Source organism: Mycteria americana, chromosome 4, assembly GCF_035582795.1.
Source record: "Mycteria americana isolate JAX WOST 10 ecotype Jacksonville Zoo and Gardens chromosome 4, USCA_MyAme_1.0, whole genome shotgun sequence".
Classification (NCBI taxonomy): domain Eukaryota; kingdom Metazoa; phylum Chordata; class Aves; order Ciconiiformes; family Ciconiidae; genus Mycteria; species Mycteria americana.
Genome location: NC_134368.1, coordinates 34877384 through 34904465, shown reverse-complemented (window position 1 = coordinate 34904465; position 27082 = coordinate 34877384). Strand labels below are relative to the sequence as shown.

General features: G+C 37.7%; 1 protein-coding gene and 1 long non-coding RNA gene across 5 annotated transcripts in view; one reads left to right on the top strand and one right to left on the bottom strand.

Moving 5' to 3' along the window:
• FGL1 (fibrinogen like 1) overlaps positions 1–27082 on the top strand; it is a 47068-nt gene that overhangs the window by 19879 nt on the left and 107 nt on the right. The window contains exons 5-11 of one of the 4 annotated variants that reach the window (XM_075500183.1): positions 1730–1889; positions 4049–4146; positions 5111–5199; positions 5695–5882; positions 9814–9937; positions 13409–13565; positions 18005–18373. In XM_075500183.1, coding sequence (XP_075356298.1) covers positions 1730–1889; positions 4049–4146; positions 5111–5199; positions 5695–5882; positions 9814–9937; positions 13409–13417 — 668 coding nt within the window. In that variant the 3' untranslated portion in view covers positions 13418–13565; positions 18005–18373. The other 3 variants (XM_075500181.1, XM_075500180.1, XM_075500179.1) reach the window with 3 other exon arrangements.
• LOC142409092 (uncharacterized) lies at positions 721–25954 on the bottom strand. The gene is made up of 4 exons (XR_012775503.1): positions 25766–25954; positions 25313–25588; positions 24135–24201; positions 721–1012 (listed from the first exon to the last, which is right to left on the bottom strand). It is a non-coding gene; the product is annotated as an uncharacterized LOC142409092 (long non-coding RNA).

Genomic DNA, 27082 nt, shown 5'->3' with positions numbered 1-27082 from the left:
TAGTTGGATTGAAAATAGAATTTGGGGGTCTGATTCTTGGATGGTGCTCATTTCTAGTTGTCCAGTGTTAGAGAGTCTAAACTTCTATAATTTTTAATAGCCTTGTTTGAATATACTTGTAGTGTTTATGCTGCTGGAATAAATCACAACATATAGCAAGGCATCAAATATAATAAAGCACCATTAAAATGAAATTAAAAGCAGTTGTAAGTCTGACTTCAAATTTTAGCTGCATATTTATTTATGTATTCAGCATCCCGGAATACTTTTTTTTATTATTATGGCTGACTCATTGTTACTGGAAAAGATTGTTAAAACCACATCTGGCTGAAAGGTATTTGTCCTTTCTTAGCATACACCTCAGTTTATTTTCTTAAAATGTGATTCTAAATAATGGATCTAAGTTGTTCCAGTTTCTGATGATTTTTTTTTCCATTATTTTTTCACTTTCCTTATAGCTTGGAAAATGCTTTTCCCTGTTGATACTGCATTATTGCATTCAAACTGCTGTAGCATTTTAATGTCAGCAGAGCTGGATAATTTGGGGTTAGATAGTGAGGGAGAAATTCCACACTATATACACCTGCTAAAAATTAAAATATGTTTAAGTGTTTTGCTAACCAACTCAGAAAATAATGGACAAGAAAAGCTATTTTCTATAAGCCAATCAAACATTCTCTAGAAAGACAACTTAGCTGTTTTTTAAGTCATGTTTTCTATTAGAGTTTATTCAAATCCTGGCATAGCTATTTGTTTTCAGTATAAAGTGTTTATTTTCTATGTCTAATCTTCACTGACGCTTTCACTGAGAAGATATATAATAGTTCAGAAAGTTCCAAACTGTCCTGGAAGTTCAGCCAACATGTTCATAAATGTTTCAGGGAAAATCTTACAGTTAATCAGCCCTACTTGCACCAGGCAAAACAGAAATGTTGAAAATTACACGCCTTTCCTGTATGACTGCTTGATGGTAATTACATATAAACAAAGAACTCCTTTCATTTCTTAACTCCTAGAGGAAAAAAGATAAGATTATACAATTACATTGCTGTTATATTTTCATGAGCTCTGAATTTTGTCATTGCTGTAAATGCTGATTAGTCATTAACACCAATGGAGACCAGACTGTAAATGGTATCAAGCCGAAGTGGTATCATTTTACACATACATTGCACTTTTTGGGGGTAGTCTTCTATATGTTTTTGCTCCTGTTTGGTACAAGGGACAAGAATATCAGGTCCAGCAATTGTTTCCCTTTTCTAACACTGGTGATTCCACACTCTTGTTTTTGGTAGTTCTCCTGTGGACTTTCTGGACATAGAAGTGCATGTTTGTTTCTAAAGGTTATTATGTGTTTTATATGTAGAGAAGTTACATGATTGTAACAGGATTCTAATGTGGATTATATCATTGTAAATTAAAAGTGACACCTCTTAAACCAGAGGAAGTATTTTGCTAGTCAAATGAAAACCAAAATGATAGTATTTTATGGTGGAAAAAAGATGCTTTTAAAGAAATGTCAAAATAATTATAGCTCAATAAAGCAACACAAATACAAGAAAATGCCCAAAAGTAATAAAAATTTGTTTGCAGAGGTATTTCCTTTGTTTTAGCCTGGTGCATATGTGACTCATATGACATGACTTGATTTCTGTTATTGACTTGATCTCTGATTTTGCCAGTAATATAGGACTAAAAAAACTGTGTCCAATGAATGTTTTGTGAACAGATTGTGCCGAAATCTACAATGATGGCCATAAGCAAAGTGGATTTTATAAGATGAAACCAATCCAGAGTCCTGCTGAATTCCTTGCCTTCTGTGACATGTCTGAAGGGGGTGGTTGGACTGTTTTTCAGAGACGTTCTGATGGCAGCCAGAATTTTGATAGGTAGGTACTAGACTTAGTCATTAAAATTGGAAACAAAGTGGAGACACATTAAACCAGACAGAGCTAAGTTAAATCTTAACTTTAGAGTTATATTAATAAGTTTAGAGTTATATATAACTCTAAACTCAATATAACTTCAGTGTTATATTGTTATCTCAGATTAAAAGAGAGGAATGGTTATTCTGTGGGACAGCCTCCAGATGAGATACTTCTGGCTCTGTCTCTCTTCTGGGAGATATCTCTTCTAATCTTTTTCTGACAGCTTGTGCATTTTACATGAGGACACCTCAACGTCAAATGCATTAACAATTGTTGGAGCAGGAACTCTCAAGTAAAGGACTACCTTGCCTTTTGCAAATAGTAAAAATCTAAAAAAGTATAAATACAAGCAATCTGCTTGAACTGAAGTACCACCTAGCAAATCTCATACCAGCAAACAAGTATGAGAGAAACCCACCACAGAGTAATTTGTAGCTCATGGTAAAATGCCTCCAGGAAAGATAAGATGGGTGAGAACTTGATTTGCGGACACCTAACTTCCTTGCCTTTGCCAAGACTCAAGCATTTTTTGGGAAATGTCCAGAAGTGAAATTTTTGGTGCTGTGAGACTTGAATATAAAAAACCACAAATATTTACAGATATTAGAAGCAGCAAGAAGGTTTTTAGAACGTGCGCTTTGCCCAATTTGCTTTTCACGTATCTGCATCCTTTTGTGGATTTGTGTCTTACCTGTGTTTATAATTACTGTAACTAACTTTACAATACTCTTATGAAATAGAGAAGCGATCCCCAGAGAGGATGAAAAACTGTAATCCAGCTAAGAACACTTTGCTATTCTTATTTTATAAAATATGGTCAGACAAGCTACAGAAGCAATCTGTAGCAGTTTACGGTTGTTACCACCACACACCACTCATTCTTCTCCCTTGCCAGAGACTACCAGCTACTTAAGGCACACAGGCTGCTTTCTGTTATGACTGCCTGTCCACAGCCTAATACTTTCACCTCTTGGTTGAAGTATGGTTGCTTCTCACCAAGGAAATAGATCATATTTTTTTTCCCATTAGAACATGCCATGAAACCAAAACCACTGAGAAAGTGTTTCAAAGCCACTGTAGACAGGGAAAAGATTCAATGCTTTCAGTATACACATTAATTCTTGAAACTATGCACCAGTATGAGTTCAAAAATTGTTAGAATCAGTCAATAAGTCAAAGCTGGAAACAGCTAGCTAATACCTCAATTTACAAAATTATATATCCAGCTGCAGGAGTTTCACAGAAATAAAATCACAGAAAATAAAGAAACAATGGTTGCGATCCACCTACACATTCACTTTGATCCCCTGGATTTAAACAGGAAAAATGTTTTCACTTAGGGTAAATTGTGCTATACCAGAGATGGGACTGAGCTAATGTGTTTTTAAAATCTGTTAGTCTTAAACCACTTTGGATGTACGTACCTCTTAGGACTACTGTTTGGACTGGGATTCAGTGACCAGTGTAGTGTGGGATTCAGCCTTTCACATGTAAAAAATAGAAATAATTCTGTGCAGATCAACAATGTAAATAAGATAATAAAGTCTAAAATATTTATTAATGTTCCCATATATAATGAACCTACAAAGAGTTTAGCAGAGGACTACCAAGATGATCAAGGGCTGGAGCACTTGCCCTGTGAGGACATGCTAAGGTTTGTTCAGCTTGGAGAAGAGATGGCTTCTGCAGAACCTAGTAGTAGCCTGCCTGTACCTACCAGGAGGTCACTAAGAAAACAGAGCAGTTTCAGAGCTGGTTGAGTAAACAGGCTCTTCACAGTGGTGTCTGCTGGGAGGATGAGACACAATGTACATAAGTTGAAACAAGAGAGTTTCAGACTGGATATAAGGAAAAACTTTCTCACCATGAGAACAGTCAGCAGGTTGCCCAAAGAGGATGTGCAGTCTCCATCCTTGGAGGTTTTCAAGACCTGACTGGACAAACCCTGAGCAACCTGGTCTGATCTCATGGCTAACCCTGCCTTGAGCAGGACATTGGACTAGATTACTTCCTGAGGTTCCTTCCAATTTGAATTATTCTGTGGTCTATGATTCTATGATAAAATAAACATCCAAGCAAACTTGCTTTTTTGATAAATTGGTAATTTATACTCTTTTCAGAGTCTGGACTGACTATGAAGAAGGCTTTGGAAATTTTGTTTTGACAAATGGTGAATATTGGCTCGGAAATAAAAATCTTCATTATTTGACTAATCAAGGTAAGATTTGTATTGTAACAATAGTCTTCTATTGTTTCCGTTTCTTTGCTTTTTACGGGCCATTTTTTGTTACCCTTTTTGTTAGCATAAATCCTGAGTTCTGTTGTTAGTCTGCATGGACTTCTCCAAGTTTCAGAACAAAACACATTTGAATATATGTTTTCTAACAAAAGGTTCAAAACTGTCATTGGGCCAATGGCATGCAGGGAGCCCCTGCAAAACAGAGAACAGTAGACAGGAGTATACCTTAAAATAATTGTCTCTACCCATTTCACAGTCAGCATCACTAACAGTCCAGAGTCAGGTAGTATGCTCTACCAATTCATTTAGTCAGGGCTTTACATGACTGCGTAGGCTATTACATGAAGGTAAATTTAGGCCTGTCCTCTTGATTAGGCTAGTCTTAGAAAGCTATTTCCATCTTTACAACAGTCACTCAGTCTAAGATAACTTCTGCTTTGCTGTAGAATGCTGCATATACAAAACTTACCTATTGACTTAGTGAGCTAATTCATATGGAAATCAGTGCCACCAGGATGGGGTCCTAGTTTAACTCTTTTATCTTCAGAGTATAAAAATCTAATTTTCTCAGGTGTACGCTTATTGATTGATTCTTACTATCCTTTCATTACCACCTCAAATACCTTACTAAAATATAAAGCCCATAAGGCCATTTTTTTTTTTTTTTAGTTTTTTTTCGTCTACACTTGAAAATCTGTACTGGAATAATTCTAAAATTTTCTAAGCTGAATCAGGAGGTGAATAAAGACAAAGAATAGCAAGATATGCTTTAATATGCATAAAAAAGAAGATAAAAAAACATAAAATATGCTGTGATGATACAGATAAGATTAATGATAAAAACATAATTAGTATTTTAATCTTCTACTATATAATACTCTGTTCTGAAAAGTAGTGAGATAGGCTAGTTTAACTAAAATAATTTGTGTTGTTATTTCTTAAGGGAACTATACTTTAAGAATTGATCTAACTGATTTTGAAGGAGAACGGCGTTTTGCACAATATGCAAGATTCAGAGTTGCAGGTGAAGAGGTAATAAAATGTTAAATAATGACTAGAGGTTTTAATGAAAATGTGGATTCTGTAAACAGACAATAAAAATAGAGGTTCCCTAATTTTCATAAAGGTTCGTGTAGAACCTTATTACCATATTTTCTTTCTTACAAATGCTTGGTATTTTCAAATATGTAATAATAGTGGTTTACATTGATACATCAGTTTCACACTTTCTGTAAGATGTATGAATCATTTAGTTTAGCAGCCATGGATAAAAGCAGTTTTTCTATTTTTGTCGATATTACCAACAATAGTGGTAAATGATGTTCTGATTTGTTGATATTACTGCAAACTAACTCTAATATTGTTTTTATTATGTCATTTATACATAAGGTTATTGACAAATTTTACCCCTGGTAAGCATCTTTACACCCCTGCATTATCTAGTACACAGTGTTTAAGTGACATGCTAAAGGTTAAAGACATATTGGATTACTTCTTTTTTTTTCCTTTCTTCATATTTTTCGTTAGCATTCTTATGAGATGAGCTGTGGTGAATACTCTGGCACAGCTGGTGATTCCCTTACTGGTGGATTTCATCCTGAAGTAAAGTGGTGGGCTGATCATCGAGGAATGAAATTCAGTACTAGAGACAGGGACAATGACAACTATGAAGGGAACTGTGCTGAAGAGGAAAAGGCTGGCTGGTGGTTTAACAGGTACGTTGATTTTGTATCAGTGTTGTCAACTATTGTGTTTCATGTGTATTCATACAATAATAACATACAGTAGAAGATAGGATTGGCATTGTTTATTGTACTTGCAATCTGCCCTTGACCCCTACCAGAGATCTCAGTGCTGGTAAGCCTGAGACTCACCTTAGAAGGGGCAGTACCTACCGCACAGCCCAAGCTGGTCTGTGATAATGGTATTTGCCATAGGCTTTGGTCATCTTTGTTATCAGACAGTAAGGAGAAGATAATTCTGCCCCTTTAAGGTAATCAGTTTTTACACAAGTAGGTCATGTAGAGTTGGCAGATGTATGCCTGTTGTACTTCATTCTTGCATTTCTCCTGCGTTGTACTAGACCAGATGTGGCAGTACTGCAGAATATCTGACAAGTTAAGCTAGTGCTGGGTTATTAAGCCTCACTTTTTTCACCTCAGATCACAGCATCTCACTCTTGTTATTCCTTCTGTATCAATATGTGGGAATGCATCCACTCAGTTTCTGTCAGTGAGCATGGCTGGACTGAGAGGAAGATTTTTTTAAATACGGTTCAGTAAAAGAATTTTAAAATCCTACTTACATACAAAATACCAATTCAAAAAGAAAGGATAAAGCTGGGAGCCTTAGCACTGTCTGTATAGGCAGCTATGTTGTTTCCCTTAATTAATTAGATAAATATAGCCATGAAGAGAAACTATGCAATCTAGCTGTGTAATAGGTTTAAAATACAACTCAGGGAAGCATACTACTCTCTCACTGTGATCTCAGTTCACTTGGCAAGAGCTGCCAGGCTGGATCAGTTCCATTGTTTCTCTCTGTTGTGTCATCCTTTGTTCCTGTTTTTTAACTCCTCGTTTTCCAAATTCTGTTTCCCTAAGTAGTCTGTGACGGGCTTAGCTGATATGATGTAGCTATTAACTCAATGTTTCACAATTAATTACTTATTTTAATACATTTTAATATATTTGCATGGATAGTGGGTCAACTGAATGTTTGAAAGATGGAAAAAATCACATGTAGACAAAGTTTTTTTGCAGTTCTCACAAAAGCTAAGATATAAAAGGGAAGGGCAACTGTGTTGGAGATCCTTTTCCCATGAAATCAGAACTTTTGTGGATTGAGAAGAATATCTAGACCTCAGGTAGCATAAAACTCTGATACCGTGCCATGGAGTTCATTAAGAGTGAATCACCAATCACTTTTAGTCAACAGCATACATTTTTTGCCTTTTAAAAACTTTTTTTTTTTTTTTAATATTGGATTGGTCTGGACAAACGAATGACCTCTTTGCAAAAGTAGCTGTACAGCAGAACTTGACAGTTATTAATACCTTGTAGTTGATGCTACATAACTACTAAAGATAGCTGACTCCTACCAGGCTAGTTCCTATTATGGCTGTGTAGCTCATGCTCTTAAAGTGGCAGTCTATCTGGATAATGAAAATTAGTTACTACTAGTGTTCTTCCACTGCCTTGCTACCGACTTTTTAATGTTAAGTCTAACATAAAACTGAATACTGCAAGATACTAGAAAATTTCAGTATCCTTAAATCCTACCCAAAAGAACAGTACTGGCAGAGAAAGGAAAGCACTCAGAACACATATTTGTCATGCACAGATTGGCAAACATAGAAGGAATTAGTGCTCTTGGCTGGTTTGTATAGGAGCTCCCAGCTATGAAGGAATTTTTTATAGACAGCTCTATGCTATCTGGACTAATGGAATACAGAAATGCCCAGATAATGTGAATACCAAGGGATGTGACACAAGTGAGACCACATGGAAGTAGCTCAGCTCTAGTTTAAAGCCACTGGTCTTGCTCCAGCTCAGCACTTTTTATCCTGGACTTTTGCAGAAAATGGCCTCTCTGCATTCTTTTGTAAGCAAAGCTCTAGGAGACATTTTCAGCTTGGATACAAATCCACAGAGCTGGGTTCACTCGGGTACTATACCCAGGTCATAAGCTTTCCTGTATCCAGGGCATTGCAAAGGTCAGTAGGTTCATAACTGGTAAAAAAAGAGCTAACAAGTCTAGTTGGACATGAGCTTATTCTCTCCCCAGCACTCCCTGTTTTAGTTACACCATGCATGGATGATCACAGTGAATCTGCCAGGCACCAAGTTGGGGCCTAACTCACGCTTCCTGCCTCACCAATCATACTGGATACAGCATAGCTACATCCATGTGGGGCCGTACTGGAGTCACTAAGTCCAGGCAGAATTCAAACAGTTCCTCAGCGAATCAACTCCATCTCTCCGCATCTGTCATACACTTAATATAGAATTCAGATAAAATGTCCACAGGTTGGACTGAACTTTTTAAACTATTGCAGTGCAGTTTTTTACTTTAAAAATTAGCCTATCAGAAAGAAAGGAGGAACATAGATTAACTTTAAGGTGTTTATTGACTCGTGGATAATGACTGTTGCTTCAGAATATCATATCAGTAATCACATGCCAGTTGTTTCTTTAGTATGTCCAGTTACTTCAGATTGCATCCAGTCAGTTACAGAATACTGTCTATTTTTGCTATTAGTGCCTCCCAGCACTAATTAGAGTTGTTACTGGCTCATGTTGCTCTTGACATGTTTTGCCTGCTTCCATCAAAGGAAGTAAAAGAAGGGGTCCAGTTGATCTAGATACCTCTTAGCAATTACGATTCTTCTAATGAAATCTGTGTTTTGATTCAAAGTAGACTGAGTGCCTGCTCAACGCAGAACTTGTATGGCTAGAAAGACTACGTCAGCTCTGATACAAGCTTATCATTCTCAAAAACAAAGTCACTTTTGATATCTGCAGTTTATAAGCTTTCAGCCAACACATTACCAAAACTGACCTTAAAAATTGTAAGAAATGAATAAGCATATATATATATATGAGAACTTTCCTATAAGGCTTTTATCACGGTTTTTATTTCAGTTCTCCAAAACTGTTGTTAATGTAAGTGTAAGCAAAGCCAGAGACCAAGATTTGCCAGTAATAATATCCATAAGGTTCATTTGGACTGTTTTCTGTTTGCATATTTTCTGAAGTCTGCTTTTGAAATCCATCATGGTGTTCGACAGCTAGATATTAACAGCACTTAAAACAAAATACTGAATTGGCAGATAAACCAAGCCGATTCTTTACAATGTGCTGCAGAAGAAACAACCGTTTTGCTCTCCATATGGTCACATAAGGATCTAAACTCCTTTCTTGTAGAAATCAAATGAGTATGAAGGTTGTGCTGGTACCTATTCAAGCCTTTGGGTTTTGCTAGGGTTTTTGTTTGTTTGTTTGTTTTAACCACTGTGTTTGATAAACTGTAACAGCATTTCTGCTTCAGTGTGTTAAAGAGCCAAAGAAAGAATGTACTTTTTATAGTCAAATAAAATGCCAGCTCCGATGATCCAGTGAATTGGTATACATATGTTTAATTAGCTGTCAGATTTAAACTATTTGTAAATAGAAGCCCACAGCTGAATAGGCAAACTGATGGTGGTATTCAAGTTTTGTCATACATAACACCTTGTGGGGTAACTGGAAAACTTACAAGGGGCTACTCTGGAACAACAAAAAGCAGCATAGTATTTCTTTCCCAGAGTTTTGCTTGGTGTATGCCCTGCTGCCACACATGACCTGAACAACTCTGGAATAATTCTCCAGTGAAACAGATTAGCAGGTAAAACTCAGAGAGCTAGTAATGTCAGAAAACATGTGGAAACAACAAAAAGAACTTTTGTTTCAAGGAAGCTAAGAGCAGTTGTGCCCTAATGAAACTGTTATTGTTTAGGCACACTGAAGTCCGCAAATGCAAATTTTTGCAGCTGTCAAACTGGGCTGTTACCAACATGGCGAAATTTTTGACTCGCACAGAAACTACAAATGCTTGGGATTTTTCGACAGGAGGGCTTATTTCTGTTTTCCTTTACGTTTCCACCAGGTGTCACTCTGCCAACTTGAACGGTTTGTACTACAAAGGCCCCTACGCTGCAAAGACAGACAACGGGATTGTTTGGTACACTTGGCATGGGTGGTGGTATTCTCTGAAATCCGTTGTCATGAAGGTCAGACCAGCAGACTTTGAACCTAATATTGTTTAAGTATTATATTAAGACGATTTATCTAGTTAATCTTTTAGCAAATCAATACAAATTAAAACAGATGGGCAGATCTTTGCTTCTCATCTATGCATATATAAATCTGGAATAATTCCTCTGTACCCAGTAGTTTTATGAGATGTAAATGAGAAGACAATCTGGCCTATGAATCTGTAGGTACAAATACTAGTGCTAATATGTGTACAGGATTTTTTTTTAAAGGCAGGTGCTCACCTAGGAATAAGGACATCTTCATCAACATGGAGAATTTTTGGCTTCTGCAGTAACTACAAATCCTTTCACCTTTTAAATAAAACAGTATTGTCACTGTGTTGTCTCAAAAATCAAAATGAATTGTACATATCACAACCAAAAAACTATTTAAATACAAGCATAAGGCTGGTTTACTCAGTGGATGGAACATACTTTCTTTGGAATGATTCAAGGCTTTAGAAGTGAGTTGCCTGTAAATTCCTCTGATTTATTTGTTGCCTGTGTTGTGTACATAGCATACATAAAAAGTAAAAAGAATGAGGCAGGGAACTGAAGGAAGAGAAGGGATGCTACCAGGCTAGAATCAATTGAATCCAGCATACAGAAGTGGATTGTCTGTTGTTGCTGAAGCATTTCTAGGGCTGGTCACATCATTTCAATCTAACATTTTTAGATGGTCAGTAATTACGCCTTTCTTCTTCTTGGTAACCATTATGCCTTTCTTTTTTTTTTTGGTAACATTCGGTAACAAAACCTGGACTTTAATGTATTGACACTTGGAGTTTACCAAAAGGCTAAATAACAAAAGCTGCAACTAATTTTAACGTGAGCTACACTTTGAACATAGGCTATCATAATGCATGTGCAGAGGGAAGTGTATTTCATGTGCAACTAAAATCTGGCATTTTAGAGGTTCTTAGTGCTTGACTCTATAAATCTTTACCTTCTTTATGTATCTGGTAGTCTCCAAATTCAAATGCCCTGTTCAGTCACTTCAAAGTGGTTCTGCTTCTAAGCCTATTATCTTCTCCTTTTCCTGTGTCCTTGTCTTGGCTTCCTGAGCTTTCCCCCCTCTCAAGCTGCAGATGTACAAGAAAAATCGTAACACAGACTCTGCCTACCCCGGCTTTTGTGCCTAGCACCTCAATAGACTCTAATAGCCAGTAATAACAAGAATTGCTAGTTAGTGCTTGCTGCCATGGAGAAGATAGGAACACATTCTAGAAAGCTATCTAATGAAATGTAATCCATTTCTGCTGAGCAGATGCAAATGAAGATTTTAAAAAACACATGGATCTGAGACAAACTTGGGCACTTTTATTTCCCTGCTTTCCTAAAATAATTTTGCTTTTGTGGTTGGACTGCCAGTCTCTTTCCCTCTGTCCAAATACAGTTTTTGAAGCTGGCAGCCAGTTTCAGTCAAGCTTAACATAATTGAAACTAGCTTTTGGCAATCTGTCAGTCAATTTATAACTATATTGATATGAATACAGGTCAGCTGAATGATAACTCCCTGCATGGCCATTTTTCCTTCCATTTCCATCCTCCAAAACCAAAAGTTTGGCAAGAATCCGTGAAAGAATTGCATGGAATAAAGGAGGGAGGATGTGTAGAATAACTGAGGGGAAAAAAAGAGAGGTTCATATGAAACTATCTCACTCAATAAGATAAATCAGATTACACCTAAACAAAACAAGGGAATTAAATAGAGAAAAAAATGGGGTTCAGACAGCTAAAAATAACATTATCATGTAAAAATGGTGCTGATAAAAATCTGTGGTATAGAGGTTTTGAGGTATGTGCTTTTTGTGGTAATAGCAGGTATTCTAGACAATCCAATCTTTTTCATGATGTATCAATAGATACTCTGCTAGAGATTTATAGCCTTTAGCACATCCCTGTACTCCTGCACGAGAGGATCAATGAATAGCTCTACAGCTGCTTATTTGGAACCTTGTTTAATCAGTTAAACCAAATTAAATTCTGTATCTGACAGGAAGGCATACCAGCCTCTGCATGTGTGTGTATGTATATATGTATATACTTATATACAGATATATATTCAGTATTCAACATTAAAACAGAACATCTGATATGTACTTTTATCCAATTTTATTACAGAATTTAAAATGGGTTCCTGTGTAACTCTATGAGTAGGTCTGTAGGTATGGGTCACTAATAATACAATGGAAGTTTTGGAGTAGTTTAAAAAGATGCTGTTAAGTACAGTGTTTCCCATCACGATTTTCAAATTCTTTTACTACGCTAAGAGGAGAAGGATTTAATTCTTTGTAAAAACGTGGATGACATTATGTATAAATTGTAAAAACACCCTTAGTTTTTCACAGGAAAATGGAAAGATTAGCTCATGTATTTGGAGAGTATCAAGAGAGATCACATTCCACACAATTTAAATAAAAGACATGGAGGATTTAAGTACAGCAAAGTTGGATCTCTAGCACACAAAAAAGACTCTTAACATGTACAGATTGTGCTCAAAAAATCTGCAGTAATTTTTTTGTTTGCTGCAGCATAAATCCTCTTTACTTACAAGAACGCTAGTGAAGTCTTTCAGCAGAGTTAGGGTGCTCTTACATTGTCATGTAAAATTTTACTCCTTTTCTCTCTTGGAAATCATAAAATGAAGGAGGATCAAATCTTTCTTTGTACATCTTACAATGTATTTATATGTTTATTTGGACTGAATGCTCTTCAGAACAAGGACTTTGATATCCTAGCTGTCTTAAAAGCATCTAGCATACTGCTAGCGATATGCAAATACAGTATTTAATTCCCACCATCTTTCTATGGCCTTTCTTTATGTAATAAATCTTTTTGGCTACATGAAAAACATGTGGAAGTGTTGTAACTCAAAATGGTCATATAACTGTTCTCAAATAAGCAAACCCTTTATTTTCAAAAGGCAAGTTTAAATAGCTACTAGACAAGAGTGTACAGCTTGGAAGAGAATTCTTTTCTCTGCCTGGCTTGCCTGTTTGTATTAATTTATTTCCTCAACAGGTATGAACAAGTTTTAAGGTAGTCTTTATTCTTACAAGATAGCAGAACAAAGGCCAGTTTATTTGTTCAGGCATTAGACAGAACAACATAACTCCCAAATAGCTGAAAATGAATACATACCATGTGATACAAATCATATAACCCAACAGAAGAAGAATAAGAATCAAGGAAATAACAAGGAAAATGTTTTGTCAGGCATGATTTAATAAAGAGCATAATGATAGCTACCAGCAATGTGTAATCAAAAATGCATCTTTTTGTAGTATTTGTTCAAGGGAAACACCTTTATATTTTCAGTTGTCTATTTCTGTTTTCTTCCATTTGCTAAACATTTTGGAGATTAAAAGAATGGAAACCACAAGCCCAGGTGAATTAAATGAGCAGTAAAAGAGCCTTATATGCTACAACATTTGTTTTCCCTAGAATGTCTAGTATGCATTGACAGAGCTGAGGTACCGCAGTCTGGCCTGCTGCTTTCCAGTGGAGACTCTTCTCTTCACCTCTACTGCCTAGCTAGAGCCTACCTCTCCCCACCATTCCCAAAACTGTTAGTCCTGATGCCAATTCTTGAACCCCTTTTGTAAGTATAACATTTTGTTCTGTCAAAGCTACTTCTCCTCGCTGTTAGCAAAATGGTATAGCCAGAAAGGGGAATCAAACCAGGTGAACATTCCTATCATGTTTCTTTAGTTTACTCCTCATTAGCTCAAAAAGAATGAAAATGCAGCTTTTTCTTCAGTAGTAGGTTCTCTTTGGCAGTTGTAAAAGAGGTAGAAAGAGCCGAAAAAGTATCCAGGGCAGTATTCTGTATCTGAATTTTCAAAAATTTCCACTTATTTCTGTCTTGTTTTTTTTAAATTGTCTATTAAGCGGTCAACTTAGAAAGCAAAAAAAAAGCTATTCAAAACCAGGAGGTACTTTGAAATGAATATGAGCATATGCTTGCTGTTTTCTCAGAGTAGGTCTGAGAATTGGGAAATCGGCAAGGTTTCAAGCATTCAGCCAAAATCCATATGCAATGTACGCTCAGAGAGAGAAAAGTTATCATTTTCTGTTAAAGTGTTTCTTTAAAGAAAATGTAAAACTTTACAGTGATAGTGGCTCTTTGATGCTTAATTAGTTTTTTGTTGAATACATAGTGTTCATCCAAAAATCATCTTTTCCAAGTACCCAAGGGCCATCTTAACCTTTGTTTAGTGCAGGATGAAATCCAGCTTGTCATTGCTACATCTTCAGTTAACTAAGTTCCTCTTAATCCTACCCTAATGCTAAATAGATTGCATCAGAAACATAACGTTGATATCCAAATATTGATTAAACAACTCTGGAGCCAAATTCGTATGTTTGTTTGCTTGCAGAAGAACCAAAATATGGCCTTTGCAAAAATAACCCTGTAGCTCGCCTTTTTCCGTCCTTCCTCAGCAACTCGTAAATGCCTGTGTATGAGTTTCTTTTACCTGTCTCCAATAGAATCTAAGCTTCCTTCCTTTCTTCTTTTCTTCCCTTCTTAACGACAGTCACATCTTTAATCTTGCCTGTTAGTCGTGTTTTACATACCTATGAACGCCTGGCTTAAGGAACCTGGGTAGCTCTAAGGTTCTGCAGAAGCTGAGCAAAGGGTCTGAGCGGCTAAATGGTATACTTAAGGCACCTAAATAGCAGTTGGGTCTCTAAATCTATTGTGAAAATCAGTGTCCAACCTAGTTTATAAACAGGTTGGATTGAATTATTTAATGAATATATCACCCAAGACTGTGGGCAGCAAGATAAGCAGATTCCTCTTAAAAGTATATGGTTCTCACAAATGATTACCTGAATTTCAGTGCATCCAGTTTTGTTGTCCTTGCAAAAAGTCCCAAGTAATTTTCAATCCATGGTCTCCCATGTAATTGCTAAATTACATTGCCACAGGAGCCACTGGGCTGGCACTTTCTGTAACATGATAGTTCATATTAAATTAGCTGAACACAGACAAGTGACATATGAGCAGAAAGGCTTTTATGTTAGTGATATCCTGCACTAGATGGTGCTCTGTACATGTATGTTCTTAGGCAATACCACATTTGTAAACTAGTACAAACGTTTCTCCCAATTAAGTTAATTATTAAATGATAGAAAACAAGTCAAAAATGATTAAGTGAATTTAGTCCTTAACTCACTTTTGAAATCATACATGAGTTCCTATGGTTACCTAAAGCCTATGGAAATTCACAGCATCTAATTATCTTGAGGTATGGAACATTTAGGCAGTTAAATTGCGGTCTCTTTAATTTAAAAAGCCTTGCATTGTAACAGTAATTCATATCTTCTGTGGATTAGCAAACCGAAACAAAACTGTGAAAGGTCCGAACACTACCTGAACTAACATATCTGCACTACTGTATTCCTGCTATGATTCCTCTACTACTCCTCCCTGATGGGATCTCTTGTGGTTTAGCCCCAGTTGGTAATTAAGCACCACACAGCTGCTCGCTCACCCTCGCCCCCCGGTGGGATGGGGGAGAATCTGAAGAGCAAAAGTAAGAAGACTCGTGGGTTGAGATAAGAATAGTTTAATAATTGGAACATAACGATAATAATAATAATAATAATAATAATAATAGTAGTAGTAGTAGTAGTAGTAGTAGTAATGAAAAGGAAAACAACAAGAGAGCAAGAGAGGAACAAAACCCAGGAAAAAATAAGTGATACAACTGCTCACCACCTGCTGACCGACACCCAGCCAGTCCCCAAGCAGCGATTGCTCCCTCCAGCTAACTCCCCCCAGTTTCTATACTGAGCATGACATCATATGGTATGGAATAGCCCTTTGGCCAGTTTGGATCAACCATCTTGGCTGTGCCCCCTCCCAGTTTCTTGTGCGCCTGGCAGAGCATGGGAAGCTGAGAAGTCCTTGACTAGTGTAAGCATTACTTAGCAACAACTAAAACATCAGTGTGTTATCAACATTATTCTCATACTAAAATCCAAAACACAGCACTATAGCAGCTACTAGGAAGAAAATTAACTCTATCCCAGCTGAAACCAGGACATGTCTTTCTATTTTTCACATCTCAACTACCCTGAAATTCAAGGGAACTTTACTGGAGTGAGGTCCACCTTTATATCATAACACAAATAATAAAGCATTTGAATGTTTCTCATGATCAGGAAACTGAGATTTTGTGAACAATCGTGGCACCAGCAGGATGAAATAAGTGCTTGTGCCATAGTGAATTCTCTGCAGGGACAGCAGGAAATCCATCTCCTGCCAAGGTGCCATACACCCATCTGGGAAAAGCACTCCCTGAAATCAGTGGGTTATTCATGTGGTACTCAGCAAATGTAAAATTCATGCTGCATGTAATTGCTAGAAAGTCTTGCAAGTCTCACTCTATAGGCTACTATCTAAGTTAGAATTATTAACACTTGCAAGATGTACAAACATTTTATCTTGTGATGAAGGGGATTTTAATGATTGTAATGCATCTCCATTTTCTTACTTTCTAATAACTTTGAATGACTTATTTTAAATATCCCTTGAAAGTTTTTGAAATAACGCTAATTCAAATTGTTCCAGTCCTCTGTCACTGAATCCTCTCTACCTCTGTTATGCAGCATGCTTAATTAAAGATCTGAGCACAGTTCTCATCTATTCCTCTTACTGACTCTTCCTAACAAGGGCCTTAACAGCTTCTGAGTTGGTTTCACTACCCCTCTGACTCAGTAAAGAAAAAAGAAAACAGAAAAATCACACCCTTCTGGAAGAACACAAGTCACTCTTAACCTCAATTTTCTAAGGAAAAAATTCTAGAGTATTGAAGGAAGGGAAGGGCTTCCTTTTTATGTTTACACAACTTGAAAAAAGAAGTCATTAATATTTGCAATCCATGACAATAACTTTAAATTCTACTTTATATTTCTCTTTAACTCCCCAATATTAAACTAAAGCACTTGAGCCTCTAAACCTGTCATAAAAGTTTCATATATAAGATACTAACTGGACACCTTCCCAGCTATGTAATTCTCAACTTCTTTTTTTTTCTCTCCCCCAAAGAATGTACAAAATTAATATCACGCAGATCAACTGAGTCCAGTAGAGTTACACTGGGCGTGAATTAGGCCTGTCATCTGCTCCTCAAGCAGGTTGTTTACATTGTATCCCAGAGAAAACACAGCTTTAACAACAAATCCTTTCTATTATTCTACTTTCTCATTAAAAAGGTATCAGCATATAGCATTCTACAGGGAGTGTAGCCCTATAAGTCTGTATGTACTCTGTAATTCATCATATACGAATGATCAACAACCTTCTCCCGTGTTACCAGAACAACAAAAGCTAGAGCTGGAAAGGGCTTTCCAGCTAGAGCTTTCCAGCTAGAGCTGGAAAGAGCTAGAGCTAGAAAGCAAGGAAGAGATTGCCCATGACATCTCAGACTTACTTGTTGATGCATGTGGTAACAGGCTATACATTCTCTATGTAGGTCTCTCAATGCCTCTGTCATTTGTACACTAATTAACTCTCAAAACCAAAATTTGAGAGAAATTACGATATCCTGCAGCTTTTCAAAGAACACTGTCACTAAGGATGAGGAATGAGCATCAGGCTGTCCAACACAGGAAGAGTTCCTGACAGAAATAATAATGTTATTAAATTCACTTTTGAGGTCTTCTGGTACATCACAAAGTGACTGTAGGGAAAATATGGACTTCCTTAGAGAACAGCGCTACCATAATGATTTCAGCAGATGAAATATAATTTATAAGGATATTTGCCTTTATTTCTTACTTGATGGGCAGCCTCTTCATCTAAGACAGCTTTAAAAAAATACTGAACTCTGTATCATAGACTTTGCTCATTAAAAGTTCTTACCAGAGAATACAAAAGACTACCTGTTTCACAAGGAAACATGCTGCGTTATGGTTCTTTATAGTATCAGTGAGGATACAGATATTTTTGAAGAATGCAGTGGAAGCTGATGTCTGGCAGCTGCCTTGTCTCTGTTATTCACCTCCCCTTTCTTTTTTTTTTACCTACAGTATCTCCTTTCAGTTGAATAGTGCTGGAACCAAAAATGTAAAATGAGACTCAAGAGAAGTCAGCTGCTAATAAAAGGTTCCAGTGTCCTTTCTTGCTGACCCACTAATTTAAATACAAGGAACTCTGATGTGATACCAGAGAAAGCCTTCATTGGGGTGTATTTATGCTTACTCATTAAAAACAAAGAAGTTTCAGCAGACTGCTTCTTGGAAATGTTATGACAAAAATCTTCAGCTACAAATGCATTTCTTAGATTATTTGATAAAAATAAATATTTTAAGCAAAGCCTATATTATTCTCTGAAAGAAAAAAGCACTGCAGTACTGTTTATTTCACTGCCTATTTTACCATCAAGGAGTCCAATCACAGTGGGAAGAGAACGAGTGACCAAAATTAAAATCCCTTCTCTGGGACATACAGATTTTGAAAGGCAGGGAAAATCTAGAACCCTTCTAACCCTTGGATCTCATTTTCTTAATATGAAGAAGAATAAAAACCAAATGTATGCATTTTCAGTTTAAGAAGTAAAACCTAGAATTTGTAGATGTAAGAATGAGAATGAATGCTTTCCCCGATCACTTCTGATTTTCTCTGTATCACGTAGCAAGTCACTGAACTCTTTGATAGTGTCCTCATGTATGAGAGAAATAAGATTTAACGATTTTACAGAGCACTTTGAAACCTCCTCAGGAAACATGTAATTCAAGGACTATGTTTTATTCTATTACTAGGCTAGGCTACTGGTTCTGTCTGATCTCTACCTATAACCAGGAATCTTCAGGTTTTTCACTTGGATAAAACCTTACTAGCAGCAGTTCCTAAACTATATACAACATAGGAAGAGAGGTTAAGGCTTTTGTGCACTGTCTGCATACTGATTTAAAGTAGCAGAATGGCTCCATTTCAGAAGCATTTTCCACAGCAATGAATTCAGTCTGGGAGAGGTGTACTGTGCAAGTATTTCAGATACCCTGTATTTAAAATGACCAGAGTTCTCCCTGAAAGATTACCTTTGCTAGCTTACATCCAAGCTGTGTATTTAAAGGAAAGAAGTGCTGACTATAGCAGAAGGCTCCACTATACTTAGCCCTTATTGTCTTCAGTTTCTAGACTGGCACGATTAATTAAGGAAGTCTGCAGCTTCAACTTCCACAGAGATGGCAGTGCTGAAGAGCAGGAAGTAATCAGCTCTAGTTGGCACCACCATCCATTATACCAATATTCACAGAGACAGACAGGATCAGTAACTCTTAATAAGAACACTGCCTGTTATAGCCATTTTAAACACACTGCAAGCTGCTCATCGTAAATGGTAAATGAAATCCAGAAGTACAAGTCAATGCGCATGGTATGGTATTTCAGTCAGTTTTCTGTGATACATACAAAGTAGGGCAAAAAAGTCAGGCATACAAGAATTCCTTGGAGAATTCTAGTAATACACGGGGCTTAGAAAATGCTATGTGTTACTACAGTTTGCATTTCAGACTGGAAAATTACAAAAACTGACAAATGCCCACTAATAGGAGGCTGAGCAAGAGATTGTGGTTAAGGAGGGCGCCATGTGGGACAGCAGGGATGAGTACTCTTCCGCTGCACATTCCAGCTCTGACTCAGAAGCTCGTCACAATAGAAAACATACATGCTTTTATAATCCCTTGTGCAAATAAACTGACTTCTGCCTTCAAAAGATTCCAGCATTGCATCTTGGTGGCTTATCTACATGCTGGCCTTAAGTTCAGCTAAGGGAAAGCAAGTAGCTAGCAATGAAGAAACTAACATGTTTGTTCCTACTCCAATTTAAATTTTCCTCCTACTATCCAGGACTACTGGCCTATCAGAAAAAGGAACTGAAGTGAAAACAAAGAAGGAAATAGATTGCCCAGACAATGTTAATGCTAATGATTTTGTAACTTTATATGTTTGGCTTTTTCTTTTTTGTTACAGTTAATTTTACTTCCAATTAATCCTTAAGACTGCACAATAGCCAAAATAACACATCTAAAATATTAATTCAAAATTTATCTGGCTTATTAATAACTTTATTTACAATGTCTTTACAGTATGAAATATCAACAACATAATTTCATAGATAAAGCCTACTGCATCCCAGGTGAACAGTGCTGTAGACACATAATACATGCACGACCTTTCTCATTTACCTGCGCTTCTCCAACAAAATAATGTTGTTCTTATTTCAGATGCACCTGATTCAACAGTAATCTTGTCCAATTTGTAAAGTCAAGTGGCTTGAACCCTAGACAGGACTAAATTTTCTTATGTAAGGCCTGTCCTGCCATTAGAACTATGCCAAGAACAAAGGTCGTCCAGGCGGTTGCATTTAAGTTGTGGGGTTTTCCCTAGCAAAGTTTCTTTGGTCAGTTAGAACAAGTATTGAGGCAAGCAAAAATAATACATCAGACCTGTTCTAAGGAAAATAAGGATCAGTTCAGCCATGAGTTCAGGTAAGACTTCTAAGTGATCTGTGCTGCAATAGGACTAAAACACATTAACTGCAAGTAAGAAAATTTGTAATTTTTTTTCCCATTGGATTATTTTCACTCTAAATCCCATACGTGTTTTCTTGTCTTCTTCCCTTTGGCTTGTGTTACCACCCGGGAGGGGAAAAAATCCTAAATTTACATTCATTTTCTTGCTCCCATTGGACACATACCATTGCTTAAAAATGACATGCAGAAAAGGCTTGTTTTGTGTTTTCTTTACTTGTTTTCCCCCAGTCTCTTATTGTCCATTCAGTAACCTTTCACGCATACAGAACAGCATTCAGTTTCAATCACCAAATCAAAAGCACATGCTGTCCCTTCATTAATGTTGGAATTCATCTGTCCATATTAGAGAGGATGGGGAAAGAGAAGACAAAAGGTTTTCATTCTCTGGTTATCTGACTTTTCACCTTTAGTAGTTCCTTTTTGAGTAATCAGTGCTAAATCCTGCCATAGGCTGCTGCAATGCAGCTTCCTCACAGCATTGTTTTGTTCCATCCTGTCTCAGTAAGGCTCAGATGAGGACATCTTGTTGCCACACAGAACCAGTTTCGAGCTTTTCCTCTCTATTTTGTTGGTGCAAGTCTCTGTTTAGTATGCACTACCTTTATCACAATTACTCCCATTTCTCTGTTGTTTCTGCCCCATTGCATATACCATACCTCCTTCTAAATAGGACTATTCCAGACAGTATGAACGTTGGCCTAACTTGCAATATTCAGGTGCTGTGTGTCTAATGCAATACACATTCACATACACAGAGATCTGAAACCCATACAAGCCTATTGAAAGGCCAGAAAAAAATCCCATTACTGATAGAACAGGGTCTAAGCAAAGAGCAGTGTGGTACACTACATGACATTGTCTCGTGAGCTGAGAAGCACCACCAAGTTAGCACCTATTAACAACTTACTATGCATCAGCTGGTCTGCAGAAATTGTCAGCGTGTATTACTTTGCATTTGCTATAGGCAAACTATGTGCAAGTTAGCTTAGCATTCTCTCCTGTCAGAACAAGTCACATCACCATGTATTTGCTGCTGGCTAAGAGCCTATTCATCCCCATGTCCACATTTACCACTGTGCAAATGATGCTTGCTAAACTGTGCTAACTTAATCTCACATCCAAGCCTCACATCGGGGAGATGCTGCAATAGCAATATGATTTATTTGTACCTTAATCACAGAAAAGTCACAGAAGCAAATAGTCTTCAGCACCTTTAAACAGCTGACCTGCTACAGATAAGGATGGAATTAGTTTTACTTCAGCAAAATTTTATTTCTTCAAAACATTGTCTATAGTGAGCTAGCAAACACTGAAAAGTAGGAAAAGAAACTGGTTGTGTAACCTTTCCATTCTATTAGTTTCCCTTAAATAAGTCTTAGTGCCAATAATTATTCTGCAGACCCCTGTTAACCACTGTTTATATAGCTGAAGGCAAGCACATCTTGGAGCTGTTGCAGAGGCATAGCCCTTAAAGGCTCAGGAGCACTTGTTCCCTGGCAAGAAACACTTTTAGATAGGTCTATGCAAGTGTCTTCTTGGAATTTTATCTTCACCTTCATTTCTTTCCCACAGATCGTTCCTTTAACAGAAAGATCTTAAGGAGGACTTTTAGAAGAAAAGGTGTTTTCCTTTAAAGAAAAAAAAAAGGCAAAAACCCAATCTGTAATAGAAAAAAGTAAGAATGCATGGTGCTGGCTGCATTTCATCCTGCACTCAAGACTGAAAGTCTCCATTCCCTGTTCGCTGTCTCTGATAGATAGATTATCTCCCACTCCTTTTCCAGCTTCTCTGACTCATCTGCCAGCATCTTGTTTGGAGAGCTCCTCCAATTTCTCCTCTAATTTGCTATGGGGTGCCACAGAAATGTGTTGTCAACCATCATCTCTTTATCACATCAAATAGTCCCACCTACAGAGAGAGCCAGCTAGCATCTCTAGGCACTTTTTTCACAGGTCTCTTCCTCTCTCTCTACTCTGACCAAGTCATTCATCAAGTTAGTGCCCTTGTGGTTATTTAAACATCAGCTCCAGTTCAGCATGACTGAAAACCAGGATTCTAAATGTTCTTTCTGTTCAGTCATTTCCTGACATCTACAAAGAACACCACTATTCTCTTAGGAAGTGGGAGGTTTGACTGGAAGTCTTCACATTGTGGCAATATATGAACCTCTCAAACATCTTCTTCATGTGATCTGTGATTTAACCTTTCCTAGCAGCCATCCTCCCAGCCACTATACTTTCTCAAGGTTTAGGCATCTCCCTTGCTGTAACATTCCTTCCCCATTGCCTTGACAAAGGCAATTAAATTCTCAATTGTACTCACACGGATTGAAAATACTGTTTTAAAGATAACTCTGCTGGGCTGTCATGTTGGCTATACAATCTCCTTTTTTTCCTCTCAGAATAGACAAATAGCCATATTTGGTATTTTTCCATAAACCTGCTTATGTGAAAGTATGTTTGCTTAGGAAATAGCATATGTGGAAAGTACCAAGGGGTAACTGTAGGTACAGAACAGTAAAGTTGTCATTCTGCATATCGCTATGTAAGCTCATTGAAATGACACTAAAGAAGGGGGAAAATTAGTCAATTTTTCTTCTAACTAGAAAAAATAGAAAAGTAATTAAAATAATCTAGAAGAAAAATATACAAATTCTCAATCACTAATATCAGGAAGGAAAAAAAAACCTCCTAGCTCAAGTTCTCTAAATATTAATAGGAATAAAATGGTTAAACTGATATCTTAACTCCATAGAAGATGAAACTTACTTTCCTTATTAAAAAACTTTCCTTATTACTTTATTTGCCATAACAAAATGCTTCCAAAAATTATTGAGCAGAGTTGTTCTTATGAATTGTGCTAGAAACAATGAGCCAATTCTTTACTGTGCATTTAAGAATAATGGAAGGAATAAATAATTAATAACATGTACAATGTAGGGGTTTATCTAACAGATAATGGCCCACAAAAGGAAGAGTTTTATTACATTAGGGAATCAAGTGAACTACAATTAGTCTAATGGTTAAAGCATTAAGAGTATTTTCTAGTTCTCCACCAGTGCTGCTTATAAGTTGAGGACTGAACCTTGTTTTAGTGAAAAGCATGTGAAAAAAAAAAACTTAAAGGATTAATTTAGCCCAGAGATCTGTGGTCTGTTCACCAATACTTTTTGTGGGGATACCCACAGTCTGTCTGATTCTCTTCTGAACTGTGGAGGAGAAATAGCAAGGATTCTTAGAATGATTTTACTTGTAGCCATGACAGGTAAAATCACCAGTAAAATTACAGGATCGAGCCCAAATTACCATCCAAAGACATTTTCAACATTTTCAGCAGGACTACTCCTAATGATTTTCTCTAGCATACATCATCACTATGTTGTCAAAGCCTGAAGTATACAATTTTATTCGAATAGGCCTTGGGCAGAATGTGAAGTATGTGGTAACAAAAATTAAAGAATATTCATTAGTAATTGAGCCTCAGAAGATAATGAAGACTTTCAACTGTGGTGCTATACTTTTCTTCAACCAAAATTGGCACTGGCCTCCAGAAAGGTTTGCTTTATATTATGCAGTACTTTAAATGTAGTCTGCAAAAGCAAACAAAGGGGAACAGTACTTACCACTTGCCAAAGAAATTAAGTGCAGTTATTGACATTCACTACATGTCTCCACTGGCCCTCTCCCCACCTCAAAAAAAAAAAAAAAAAGCATCACAACAGAGTACATTAACCTCCGGCCTGCTGGAATTTTATCTGACAGAAGTCAGCTTTGCAATGCCGAGAATCACCCGTGAACACACTGCTGTGTAACATGAACAAATCCACAACATGGTGTTTTCCCAAATACAGCCAAGATAGAACTTATCACAGACTATAAATCCACCACAGGCCAAGGTGTTGCAGTGTTAAGAGCTGCAGTCCCCAAGTTCTGGCACCAGTTTCCTAGCCAGGAGCACCCAGCTCTGGGCCAGGTGCCCCCATTCCCCACCACACCAGAAGCATCGGTACCTTGGACCAGAATCTCTAACAGCCAGCGTGAGAAGCACCTGAGTTGCCAACTGCTGACACTGCAACTACAATCTTCTTGGCATCTAAAGCATTTAATTCTTGAGTTATGCTGGAGCAGGGTCTGCACTTAGATTTTGGTGTCTTTCAAAAGCATGACAGGAGGAAGGAGAGGTCCTCTCAGCAGCTAAACAGGTAGAGCTTAGACCAGGAGAGTCCTGAGGACGACACTGAATCCCTATCTGGCACTTCCCAGGAAACTCCCTTCATCACCAGGCCAGAGGCTAACTGGGAGGAATGCCTTTCATTGTGCCTGCTGAAAGGCTGTAATTCTGAGCAAACTAATCCACATTCACTGGGCCAGGGAAGCAAGGCATCACTTCGAAATGCAACAATTAAGGTACCTAGCTGGGAGCGGGGAAATTTGAATGTCAATTCCTGTTACAAGACTGCTTTTGTAGCCGATTACCATATTAAAGTACATGAGCAACCGTGAAGAGTCAGGAGCAGAAACTGAGTGAGTTCCCTAACAACCTATTCAAACCCATCCATTACCCTAGGTACCAACAGGGCACAGACTTGGCCATCCTGTGCTGCTGCATTTTTACTGTTATTGATACACAAGTTACCTGGTACTATTTCAAATTATTTACACCTGCTGCAATCCTATCTATTATTAAAGACAGACATACACCCATCTCAAGGTAGTTTCGTTCCAGCCCCTTCAGAGGCATTAATGGAGCCTACTCCTGACTAACACCTATTAACAAGAAATGATGAAAGAATATAAAAACCTGTTGGTTGCTCCATTTCTTCCGTGTCCCGCCTATTGTGATATTCACCCCTTGCTCTGGTCTCTCCAATTCTTTCCCATGCTTTATTCCTCTTTGTGGTCTTGGTTACCTTCCCCCTCGTCATCCTTTGTCTTTTATTTCTCTTCCTCATGTAAGTTTTTTGCCTTTCTTCCCTCCTCTTTCTTTTTTCCTTCCCTCCTTTTTCAACATTAAGTGACATGATACTGCAGTCTTCCTCCTATATTTATGAAACTCAAAATGCATGGACCAGAAGAGCTGAGGAGGAAAAAAAAAGGCAGAGAAGCAAAAGTCATTTCATGGCTACTTAGCAAGAGAAGAAAGGGCTGTCAGGAGGTTTTGATCAGAACAACTGTTTTCCAACACCTTTTGATTAGAATCCCAGGAAAGGGACTTCCAAGAGCAAATGATGCAAAAAATGTAAATTATACAGACCTCAGTGGCCTCTCTAGTTCCGCCTCCTTCCTTGCATTGAGAGTCCTTGGCCACTTTGAAATCCTCCTTGATGAGATTTTTCCACTTTGATGACAAAATTTTCTACCACGTAGTGATTTCAACTATCACCATCAACCTGAATACCATCTTCCCAAGTGGGAAGATTTTAAAGGAATGGCAGTGCAACTGTTCCTGAATTCCCTCATTACAATCTCATTTTAAAAGAATCCAAGTCTCTGGTTTTTAAATTTATTTTTTCCCTTGATTACTGCTGTATGAAAGGCCTAGACAAACAACAAAACCAGGAAAAATGAAACAGCCATCAGAGTGGAATGGTTGCAGCAAACACTGAATGAACTGTGATCTTTGGTGGGATAAAGATCAACATGACAAGCTTTCAGCTGTAACGATCAGTCGATACTTTCCAGACCATCCCCACAGCGACACAGGCATTTTTAAGTTGTAATTGAGATTAGCCTCGATACATACAGTTGGAACCATGCCTGTGAACTTTGCTAAAAGCCTGGCTATGTCAACTATCTATCACTCAGTTTCACATGAGCAGTAATCGAGTGACACCAGAAAAATCTCACGATGTCCCTCGCTCCACACGTCCAGCCACAGCAGCAGACTCCTGCCAGGGTGCTTCAGCTGTGCCGCTGAAGGGTTTGCCTCCCAAGATCTGGAGCACCGTATGGACCCTCACTAAAGATTGGCGTTATTCCCTCTCGGGGTGTCCAGGTCTTGTACAATGCTCAGTCTTGTAGCCCAAAAGCACTCTTGCTCTAATCTGGCTCTCTAGATTTGCAGTCACGTGCTAATGTGTAATACTACTGACTCCAGCACGCTTTGGATGAAGCCCATAAAGATGGGCAAGATTCCTTTTCACGGATGGGAATAAAATATTTTGTTTGTTACTACTAAGCTAACCACAGCAAAAATAAATAGTTCTCTTTCATGTGGTGATGAAACAAAGCAATCATACTATATTCCTTTTTTAATTATTAGGTTGAAAGATTCAGTGTCTTCCTGGCATGTTTAATTCTGAATCATATTCATCACATACATAAATAGCCAGCAACTATATATAGTAGAGGAGGGTGGAGGGGAAGGTCAGGGAATTAGCTTGATGGCAAGAAAGCATTTCCTATGGAGTCACCAGATCTGTCCTGGATACAGACTCCTACATTGGCACATGGTGAGCCTGAAGGCTGCTGTGCCCTTGTGCACCAGACATGCCGGGTAAGCGTCTCCAGCCTTGCTGGCATTTGAAGGCTTCTGCTCCTTGGACATCGCATAGGCAAAACTTACTTTTTG